The sequence below is a fragment of the Colias croceus genome, chromosome 22, assembly GCF_905220415.1.
Source record: "Colias croceus chromosome 22, ilColCroc2.1".
Lineage (NCBI taxonomy): Eukaryota > Metazoa > Arthropoda > Insecta > Lepidoptera > Pieridae > Colias > Colias croceus.
The window spans coordinates 5,053,474-5,064,839 of NC_059558.1; the positions used below are offsets into that span (position 1 = coordinate 5,053,474).

General features: G+C 32.4%; 1 protein-coding gene across 1 annotated transcript; it reads right to left on the reverse strand.

Annotated features, from left to right (window-relative positions):
- Window positions 1-1,812: 1,812 nt before the first annotated feature.
- On the reverse strand, window positions 1,813-10,783 carry LOC123701660 (glucose-6-phosphate isomerase). The gene is made up of 12 exons (XM_045649146.1): window positions 10,548-10,783; window positions 9,377-9,516; window positions 8,738-8,906; window positions 8,315-8,423; window positions 7,685-7,849; window positions 7,080-7,192; window positions 6,468-6,594; window positions 6,048-6,142; window positions 5,254-5,412; window positions 4,283-4,415; window positions 3,633-3,774; window positions 1,813-2,447 (listed from the first exon to the last, which is right to left on the reverse strand). Exons 1-12 carry the CDS (start codon window positions 10,766-10,768, stop codon window positions 2,260-2,262), a joined length of 1,761 nt encoding a protein of 586 aa, XP_045505102.1. The 5' UTR covers window positions 10,769-10,783; the 3' UTR covers window positions 1,813-2,259.
- Window positions 10,784-11,366: the final 583 nt, after the last annotated feature.

The following is an 11,366-nucleotide window of genomic DNA, read 5'->3' on the forward strand; positions in this document are numbered from 1 at the left end:
GGAAGACGATTTCTGCTGATATTTTTACTACACCACTTGAAAATTGATGATTTGATGATAAAGACAGTAGCAGCGAGGATTAAGTGGAAATTAGTAATCATCCGCTTCGTCAATTTTTGACTGAAGTTAATGTCCAACGTCCAATGGTTCAATCATTGGAAGTATCTCGGGAAATTTTGTAGGATATTTTTCAGGAAGGAGAGGAGGGGCAGCCAACCACATATCAAACTACTACGTTTTAGTACCGAAAAAAATGTTATTGCCAAATGAAACGTAAATTTTGCACTCACAACTTTACAAGTAATGTTTTTATTTTGACTTTGCGGTTATCTGATTATAATATTTATCGTTATGGCTATCGACGTACCGACCGTACTGGGATCAGAGTAGGTAGATACATGATATACAGTTCATCATCCAGGATTGCTTAGAGCATTTTCACACTGAAAAAGATGTTTTCTTTGAATCGTAGTTGTAGTCGTAGTAAAGTTACTATGTAAACTAACGTAATTTAATACTACATATTCTATAATGGTGTGCTCAAACTGTTAATCTACATTTAATTTAGATTATTATTATTTTGATACTAAGTAATGTAGAATTTAAACCACATTCATGTTTTCTTCAGATTTTAAGATTTTCTTATCAGAGTGTTCAATTTTAATGTAGTTAAATTTTATAAGAGACAATAATTAAGAAAATTTTAAAATAAAGTGTCACGTATTTTTTTTAAACAACGAATGACGAAAAACGACCTAATCGCGGACGAAGTCGCGGGCAACAGCTAGTTTAACAATAACGATGAACATTGACTACGAAATTGGTTGCACCAGAGTATTTTTTGATCATAATAATATTCACAAAGAACCTATTTACTGCGTAACGTATAGCACGAATACAGAATTCGCACGTAAGTACATCGGCTACACTTCGCCAGACATCCTTCGCATCAGCATCGGCGCATTAGTCGACACACTACAGGTACAGGCTCCCATAGAGTAAATAATATACTACTATATTACTTGCTCTGTGTAATATACTAGAGATACCTCCCGTTTAAGCACATATTCCTATGTCTCGATCTGAATGATTGGTAAATCTTCAAATGCTTGCCGCGTTTACGTACGTTCTTTCTGGACGCAACGGTCGCGTGTGATACGCACGAGATTCTCTCGACAAACTCGATCTTCTCGAAAGGCGAGTCGTCGTTTTCATTGTAGTTACATAGTAATTTACTCTGTTTCGTAAACTTTTACCTGAGGGAAAGTATCCTAAACAATGATCTTTAAGTTAGGTAACAGTAACGATGTGGATTTTAGATGAATGATGACACTATTATGTACATGTATGATGTCATGTTCGATTATGTGATTGTATTATTTAGGAGAGTGACCATATTCACGGGAAGCGTCTTTAATCGATATGGCTTTAGAATTGTCCTATATTGCCTTACATTGAACATCTCGAAAACTATTTCAACGTCATTTCGCTGATATAACATTGCATGTAACAAAAGGCTGTGCGGCGATTCCCGCGCACGCTTTAATAAAATAAGTCCGGAAAAATGAAATAGATACCTACTTTCTTTCCATTTTTACCATGACAACACCACTATTGACTATTGTAAATTTTTGTATGGACAGAATTTTAGGTGATTTCAGTTCCGATTCTAGAGTTGTTGTTTAAAGGGGGGGTTAATTATTAGTGGTTCTTCAATCAATTCGTTAGCGAATTTTATCTTCATTCTTTGTAAAAATATGTGTCTATATTTAGGTTCAACAGTAAAATACTTCAAATAAAACAATTTAAAAAGTGATAAATATTTTATTTTTGTCATCCAACATACAATAGATCTATAAAGCAACAATTGCAATAATTTATACTTTCTCTAACATCAACAACATTTAATTGCACAAAACGAGTTCTACAAAGCATTCAAATATACAAATGTGAATATAATATTAAACACTTTATCGAAAAGTTCTCCATTAATTTGTAAGATGTATAAATAAAAACGACGTCTTTATGGAATAAAATTTATATAAATCTTTACACAGGTCTCATAAGAAATACTAAGTATTTCTGATCATTATTTCCAATAAAAAAATGAGATAACAATTTTAAATTTTCTTTACAAGTATTTAGTAAAACGACAATATTAGCCAATCACGTTTGACCGCGAGCATTCTTTGCTCCTATTGGTCTAAAATTCTAAACACCGATTGGCTGAAATAAACTACATATTGGAGATGATCTTTATTAAAAGTTTTCTTTCAAGAAGTTAATAAGGCCGTTAGTAGAAGCATCATGGCTGGTGATTTTCTTGCCATCTTGTAGTTCCGGTTCTATCGCTTTGGCCAATTGCTTGCCGAGTTCCACTCCCCATTGGTCGAAGGAGTTGATGTCCCAGATCACGCCTTGTGTGAAGATTTTGTGTTCGTACATGGCTGCAAAATATTTTTATTTTGTTAATACAGAAAAAATAAAAAAAATACGTGTGGCACTCGGGGACTGCCGCGGTAAAGCTATTGCATGCTATGCCTTCAAGCCACACCTCCGCCCGTCGGAGTGGGGAGCGTGAGGTTTTTTCGTTACGGAATTTCTGGATTCGGTCCCCGCGCTCAAGGCCCGCGATAGAAGCTATGCAATAGCTTAAAATTTTAATGATACAGCAGTTAACTACAGAGCCTTGGAAATCGATTTTAAGATGAATTTTGAAAAAATTATGATAATTTTATGTATTAACGGGGTATCCTATGTGATCATTAATATTTTTATTTGTTTTTATACAAAATAGATAAAACTTAAATTATACAGCAGTTAAGTACAGAGGCATGACAATCGATTTTAAGATGAATTTTGAAATAATGATGAAACTTATTAATGTTGCCCCATGTAAAAACGATGATTTTTATACTGTTATAAAAACAATATAGATAATTATATATATTCTGAGTCATAAAAAACACGAAAAATAACAATGTCTACAAACTTATGTTATCATCTATACATATAATAAATCTGTAGAAGGGTCAATTCTGTACATTGAAAATATTGAAAAAATAAATAGCAGGGGGTGTTACTGGATCGATACCAAACCCAAATATGTGATTAAAAAAATTTTTGTCTGTCTGTCTGTATGTGAAGGCATCACGTGAAAACTAGCGGTTCGATTTCGATGAAACTTGGTATAATTATACCTTATTATCCTGGGCGTAAAATAGGATACTTTTTATCCTGGAAAAATACGTAGAAAAAAATTAATCTTAATTTTTCAGTTTTATCCATAGACGTTGTTCCGTAGAACCGCGAACACACGTTGCGTATTATTATAGGCCTAGCCGTATTTGGGATTTGGTTCCAATAGATATTTATAAGATGTTATTGACAGAGGTACTCAAAATGGAGAAATAACCATCCACGCGAAGACCGACATCCGCGCGGACGGAGTCGCGGGCGGAAGCTAGTTTCAAATAAAATTAGAAAACTTTAATAAAATATCTATAACTTTTTAAAATTGATATTTATCTGTAAGAAGTAGTATGAATCTCTTTCTCTTTGTCATTTTTTCTTATATAATACAAGTAAAAATGCATTATTTTTTTGCTTTTTCCTGTAAACCTTTTACTTACCGATAAGAGCGCCAAGTGTGAACGGCGTGAACTTCTTAACAACAATCGAGTTGGTTGGACGGTTGCCCTTGAACACTTTGTGGGGAAGGATCTTAGCGATCGCTTCTGGCGCCATTCCTGATTTCTCTAATTCCGCTTTGGCCTGTGTGAAAATGTTTTATTAGACAAAAAGTTTCAGTCTTTTATTTTTCATCATGCATTTTAAATATGCATCACGCAAACACTATAGAAACGCATATCTCAAAATGTAGAGATTTTAAATTAAAATATGGGTTCCTTTTGATGTTTAAAATTGTGGAGGAGACATATTTTGGATTTTTTTAAAATTATTCATTTCTTCTTAATTGCTTTTGAAAATAACAATGACACTTAACCATGATTCAATTAAAAATTGAGTATGTACGCATAATGGCCATATCTTTTTGGGACTATTAATTTACTGAAGTGTGTAGTTTAGTATACTGTGTAATTATTAATATTATAATTACCAAAGCTTTATTTCCCTAGAAATACAAAAAATCATAACCCACCAACCAACCTAAAAAGAAAAATTTTAAAATATAAAATTGCGAAAATTGGAAAAATTGATTTTTTTTTTACATTTTTCAATTTTTTCCTCCCCAAAAATACCTATAATCACGCATACATACCTCAGCATCCGTCTTCCCCTTCATAAGCGCCTCAGTTTGCGCGAGGAAGTTAGCGAGTAATATCTTGTGGTGCGCGCCGTTCGCTATCGGGTTGTGAGTTTGGGCTGGCGCTAGGAAGTCGCATGGGATTAGCCTGCGAATATTTATTTTAATTTTTATTATTAATGCTTTATTTTCTATTTTTTTATTCTGAAAGCAAGGATAGAAGAGGCTTATAAATTAATTATTTTACGTTATTTTCTGACATGACTCCGATTTATAGTATATTTAACGATTTGGGGTCTTTAATGATTATTAGAGTTAATTTGTAAAACGGTACCCTATTACTAAGACTTCATTGTCCGTCTGTCTTCAGGCTGTATCGCATAAACCGTGGTAAGATACTTTCTCATAAGCTAGAAAGCTGAAATTTTCACAAATGATGTATTTCCGTTGCCGCTATAACATCAAATACTATAATAAAAAAATATTATACATATTAAGGGGATCCCCACAGTGCGGAACCCTTCGTGCGTGACCGCTCTTGGCCGGTTTTTTTTTTTAAATTCGATATTTTTGGTTTTATGGCATTCAAATGCTTTATAAATATAAATTTGCTAGACATCCGCCCCGGATTGGCGTGAAAGGATGCGGGTTCGAGTCCCGCCTCGTGATCGAATTTTTTCTATTCTTTATAAATTTATATTTATAAAGCACTAGCTTTCCGCCGGCGAATCCACCCGCGGTTTCAAAGAAAAACTCGCATAGTTCCCGTTCCCGTGGAATTTCCGGGATAAAACCTATCCTATATTACTCGTGGATAATGTAGCTTTGCGAATGGTGAAAGAATTTTTAAAATCGGTCCAGTAGTTTATGAGCCTATTCAATCAAACAAACAAACAAACAAAGTTTTCCTCTTTATGATATTAGTGTAGATTTACCAAAAATATCAAATTCAAATATAAATTTATAAAGAGTATATGTTTGTCCACCTGGTGCCCTGATGCACGAGCTGGTAGAACGCGTGCTGCCCGTTGGTGCCCGGCTCCCCCCACACGACGGGCCCGGTGCTGTACTCCACAGTCTCCCCCCCACGAGTCACGTACTTGCCGTTACTCTCCATGTCCCCTTGCTGGAAGTACGCTGCGAATCTGCGAGTTTTATGGAGTTTAAAAGGTTAAAAAACACATTTTTTTTTTAATTTTTCACGGACCAAAAACTTGCTTTAAAGATGGAGTGTGGAGGAAGGAAGGTGGAATTCTTCCATCGAAAAAGGTAGGATCCTCGACCAGTCTACTCGACTGGCCGTTAAGGCCCCGATGAAAGATGTCGGAAAGTTGTATAATATGTGCTCTGTAGCGAAAACATTTCGCTTGCGCGATTCAGAGCTAGGTGTCGCTACATGGAGAAATTGATTGTATGTTTTTTGTATGTTTGTAAGCACAAAACCAGCACTTATAATTTGAAATACCAGAAATAAGTTATTACACATTTTACTATTCAAACAGTACAGACAAGAAAAAAATCACTCAAAAAGGCTAAATATAAATTAATGTTATAAGATTCTATCTTGTTTTGGAGGTGGTAAAAACTAAACTATAAAAACACTAAATCTGACAAACGTTCGAAAATAACATAAAAACGAGCGACTTAAAAACACATCAGTATTATCATTTTTTTTAAAACGCGAACCAAATTAGATAAAATGATTAGGTGAAACCTAATTATTACTATTTATAGGGAACAAAACCGCGAGCATAAGCTAGTTTTAATTCATATTCCTTACCTATGTAAATACTGATCATAAGGCAAAAGAGCGTGAGTTTCAGCGCCATAGAAGTTGCCGTACCACACTCCTAACAGAGCTAGTATTACTGGAGCCTAGAAAATATACAATAATATTAATAAAATGCATTATACAATTTAATAGAAATAGCGCAGGTAAAACACGATTTATCCACAAAAATTTAGTTAGCAAAATTTATAAATATGTAAAAAATAAAGGGCTCAAAGGTCCCTAATTTAATAACTAAGTAAATTCGATAATTTTTTAATTATTTTAAATTCCTTAACACACTACAGATAGCTTTTTATTAATTATACAACAAATTCATACTAGTTTTTTTATGTGCAATGTAAAAATTACAAAATTATTTTCGATTTTTTTTCCAAAAAAATCTGAAAGTAGGTATAAAATAATTATTACATTCTTCTCCAGAGGCGCAGTGCAGAAGTGGTTGTCCATAAAGTTGGCGCCATCTAGAAGCTTCTCGAAGTTTTCGAAGCCGATGTATAGAGAGATGGATAGACCAATAGCGGACCATAGAGAATACCTGTTTATAGACTATATATTAATATAGGCGGATTTACCAATAAGCTGAGTAGGCTAAAACTAGACACCCAAATTATTAAAAGGTCGTCAAAAATTTTTGAGTGGCATTGTATAAAATATTTATGGAAATTAAAACTTATTTCGAGCCACTAACGTTCCAAGTGTGTCTCTCATTAGAAAACTCTGCCTAATATATGTGTAGGCAGAGTTTAGTTTTGGACCAGTTTTTTCGTGATTGTTCGTCTAGGTACTAGTTACATTATAAATTGTATGAATGTTTAAGTAGAATCGAAAATATTTTGAATTTTTAATCAATCCTTAAAAAAAACAATCATTATTCGTATTCGTTATATTATTTTAATAATTGAAATTATTATATAAATATACTATTTAATTATTCCATAAATCGTAAAACCGTTTACAACATTACTAGGAGAGGTTGAATAAAATAGAATAGAATTAAAAAAAGAATCCGAATATGATTACCTTCCTCCAACCCAGTCCCAGAAGCCGAACATATTCTTTGGGTCGATACCGAAAGCTGTCACCTTTTCACCATTAGTGGATAGCGCTACGAAGTGCTTCGATACTGCTGCTGGCTGTAACAATCATATTTTTATGTTTTTTTTTGTGTTAGATTAATATGCTATCCGTACTTATATAAACAGCTTGTTGATACAAATAAAATGGTTAAAATATATAATTTCTGTTCGTAAAATTAATCCAATTCAGTCGATAAAAAGCGTTTAAATTGAAATATTTATACTAATCTATGTGAGTAATTGAGTTATGCAATAAAAATAATCACACCTTTTAAAATTGCCGTTAATTATTTTGCATAATTTATCGGCTATTTGCGTCACAATATAGCGAGGTCGGAATATAATAAATGCCTATGTTATTGAAGCAGGCATTAAATAAAAATATTTTACTGTTATATATCATAGACTTAGGAAATAATTATATAATTATTAAACTTTATATTACAATTATTTTCATACTTTTTAACGACATAACCCAACAACCCAAGCTCACTAAAACATTATTTTGCAACATTTTTTGTCATTTTTTGCAATTTTTTTCATACTCACGTCCTTAGCAGCCTCCAAGAACCATGTCTTCGCTGACGTAGCGTTGGTGATCGTCTCTTGTGTGGTGAAAGTTTTGGAGGCGATTATGAACAATGCTGTTTCTGGGTTCAATCGCTTTAGCACCTCGGCTAGGTGGGTACCGTCGATGTTTGATACGAAATGTACCTGGGGATATATATTTTCATGTCAATAATAAATAATAATCATATCTATAGTTATATTATAAAGCTGAAGAGTTTGTTTGTTTGTTTGAACGCGCTAATCTCGGGAACTACTGGTCCGATTTAAAAAATTCTTTCGGTGTTAGAAAGCTCATTTAGCGAGGAAGGTTATAGGCTATCATCACGCTACGACCAACAGGAGCGGAGCCACGGGGGTGAAACCGTGGGGAGCAGCTAGTTAATATTATGAATGGGAATATTTTAATACTTTAATTAGAAAAACTATTTAATTAATTTTATAATTTATCAATAAAATAACTATTTTGTTGGTCATATACATGAATAGATATTATATCTTTATAAATTATCATCACAAATAATGACAATGTGTATTTTATTGATGAGTCATAATTTGTCAGTATATCATGTGTAGGATTAGTTTAAATTCTTTAAGATATTAATTATTTACCTTAAGATGATTGGCATAAGGTTTCAAAGCCTCTGTGACCATCAGAGGTCCGAGATCGGAACCTCCGATTCCAATGTTGATGACGTCAGTGATTGGCTTGCCAGTGTACCTTAAATAAAATAAAAAAATATTTGTAATTATTAAAAATTAAATTAATAAAAAACCTTGAATATGATTTGAAAATCTCTTTTAATTGTCAAGAATAAATAACAAATGCAGCAAACTACATGTTTTTTAAATTAGTTAATAAGTCTTTTACATTATTTCTCTAGAAACTGATTTTCAAATTACAACTATTATTCGATAGTTTAATATTATCATGCGAAATTTTTCCTATCCATTAATGAATCATGAATGAGCATCAAAACATAATCTTTTAAGTTATAAAAACAAGACAAAAATATCAAATCTAAACTGCCTTACCCCTTCCATGCTCCACTAATAACTTGCGTAGAGAACTCCTTCATATGTTCGAGCACTGCATTCACATCTGGTGTGACATCCTTGCCGTTGACCATGATGGGCCGGTTCTGACGGTTGCGGAGGGCTACGTGGAGTACTGCTCGGTCCTCAGTGAAGTTGATTTTTTCACCTGGGATAATAGATTTAATATTTTTTATGTGTGTCGTCATTAGCGTAATAACTCAGCCCCCGGAATCACAGACACAATAGAAAATCTATTGTGTCTTGACCGATCGGGCCGCTGGGGGCTCAATGGGTTAACAGAGTAATACAGTAGTACTAGTAATGTTGTGTTGAGTCAAAATTCGCCTCTTGATCATTAACTGCTATAAAAATGATAAAAATAGGAGAATGTTGCTTATTTTTTAGATTTTTTATGCCATGAATCTATTAAAATAAATGTTTGTTATATTGAGAATTCTCAACAAACCAAAGAGGTACAATGTCAAATAATGTGCCTATGATACATTCTTTATATTGTAAACATGACAGAAATTTCATCATTCAATTGCATTTCTATACAATCCACAGACTTAATATTCATTGAAGACCTATCCTTAACTGAAAATAAATTATCTAATATTATTTTAATTCACTTACCAGCAAACATAGCATCTCTAGCTTTCTCAACATTGCGGCTCTTAGCTAAGTTGAGCAGCAGTGAAAAGGTGGTGTCATCGATGCGGTTTTTGGAGTAATCCAGGAGGATCTCACCATCATTTGGTGTGGGAATACGAAGACTGTAAATTAGTATTAGTTATAAAATTTTTACTTCTTGAGATTTAATTTCCTTTAAAAAAAGAGAAAGTACAGAAAGTTATTTTTTATTATTTAACTGAAGTTTTAGCTTGATTTCCTCCTATCCACATAATGGCAAAATGTTTTAATATAAAACTTGTACACAGTTGTTTAAATTTATAAATCAGGTTTAAGACTAATTAATTTGTGTAATAATACAACTAAACAAAATAAATTATTTGTACTGAAATTATGTGAAATTACAATAACCTGAGTAATCTGTAAAGAAAGTTGTGTAATCAAAACGATTCGAATAGTTATTATTTTTTAGCACTTTCACCATTTAAGACTGAACAAGGTGAATATTATTGTACTTATAAAATATGCAGATGCAATTATTAATATGGTTATTAATTACTATTTAATTCTATTGTGCAACAAGTATTGCATAAGTTAATTTGAGAAAAATAAGACATTTGTGATTTGATTATTACGTTTTATGATTACTGCACTGTTCCATTTATAAAAATAAAACTTTTTTTTTATTAGTACCCTGCATCTGCAAGTACCCTGTGTGTACCCTGCTACCTATAAATTATATGAGGAAGAAGTGTATTATTATTTTTTCCTTATTATTGAAATTAATTTGGCAGTAAATACCTACTATCTATATAACACATAGGGTTAAGTAGAATCTACTTAATTATTTTGATACCTAATACTAACACAAAAGGTACAACAATTATAATATGAACATTTTTTAAACACCTACATGTATCATCTTATACTTTATTAATAATTAAAACAATACTGTAAGAATAATAATTGAGAATTGAGATCGTCGTGACATTGCTTCGTTACGTACGACCTTTTACTTTTTTTAAAGTCAATCGAACTTTCGACATAGAACTTTCTTGGGGTCAACTTTACTAACTTTTAATTCAGAATGTCGCACAATTGAAAAAATAAAGATTTCGCTATTTATTTTCATGAAGAATTCAATTTAAAACTACATTCATGGAAATAAACATACCTGTATTTATTAAAGCGGTCTGCATCTTGTTGGAATAGCTGTAGGATATTTATCTTATCGGCGTTGTTATTGTAATATTCTTGTAACTTCTGATACGCCGGGTCTTGTTTTAAATTCACTTTTGGTTCCATTTTCAAAATACTAAGCGTACGTGATTTCAAGCAGAGAGAACACCGAAACTGCTGTATCAACGCCGCTGATAACATACGTCTCGGTGACATTTCAATGACACCTGAAGGTTATTTACGTTCCGTTTTGCGGAGTTTGAGTAGAAGTGAAAGTTCGTATGATTAAAATAGTGTTTTATGTTAACTCAACAGCAGCATTGGAGGCGTATAGTTATGATTTTGCAAATTATATCATCTCAAATGTACTTCTGATTTTTATTTCTTATCCCTATAGTACCGCGATCAACGGAAAATCAGCATATTAGAGATTCTCACGTTCTATATATTTTATGGATGTTGCAATTATTGTCTAGAGCTTTTTAAAACAACACTACCGGCTAAAACAAAGCTTGGTATCTTGTGCGCCGATAGATTTTCAATACATTCAGAATCAAAGAAACAATTTTCGACACTTTAGTCGATGAAAAATAAAATGGGTATTTTAAGTAAAACATCATTTTCAACATTTTGTATATTTTCTTATAAATATTTCTTACATTTGTCTATTTTTCTATAAATTGAAGTAAATTTTAATTTGGTAAATCGAACAATAACTAAACATTACAATAATGATAAATGTGAGCATAATTATTAATTACACACTAAAACTAGTATTATTTTTAGTGAAATAAGATGTTAAAGAATAATGTGT

Excerpts from the sequence above, each read along its gene's own strand:
- LOC123701660 (XM_045649146.1), bottom strand. The coding sequence starts at position 10,768 with ATGTCACCGAGACGTATGTTATCAGCGGCGTTGATACAGCAGTTTCGG. Across the intron at positions 6,143-6,467 it reads CTGCGCCTCTGGAGAAGAAT|GCTCCAGTAATACTAGCTCT; the intron begins GTAATAATTATT and ends TATATTTTCTAG. Across the intron at positions 3,775-4,282 it reads AGGGGAAGACGGATGCTGAG|GCCAAAGCGGAATTAGAGAA; the intron begins GTATGTATGCGT and ends ATTTTCACACAG.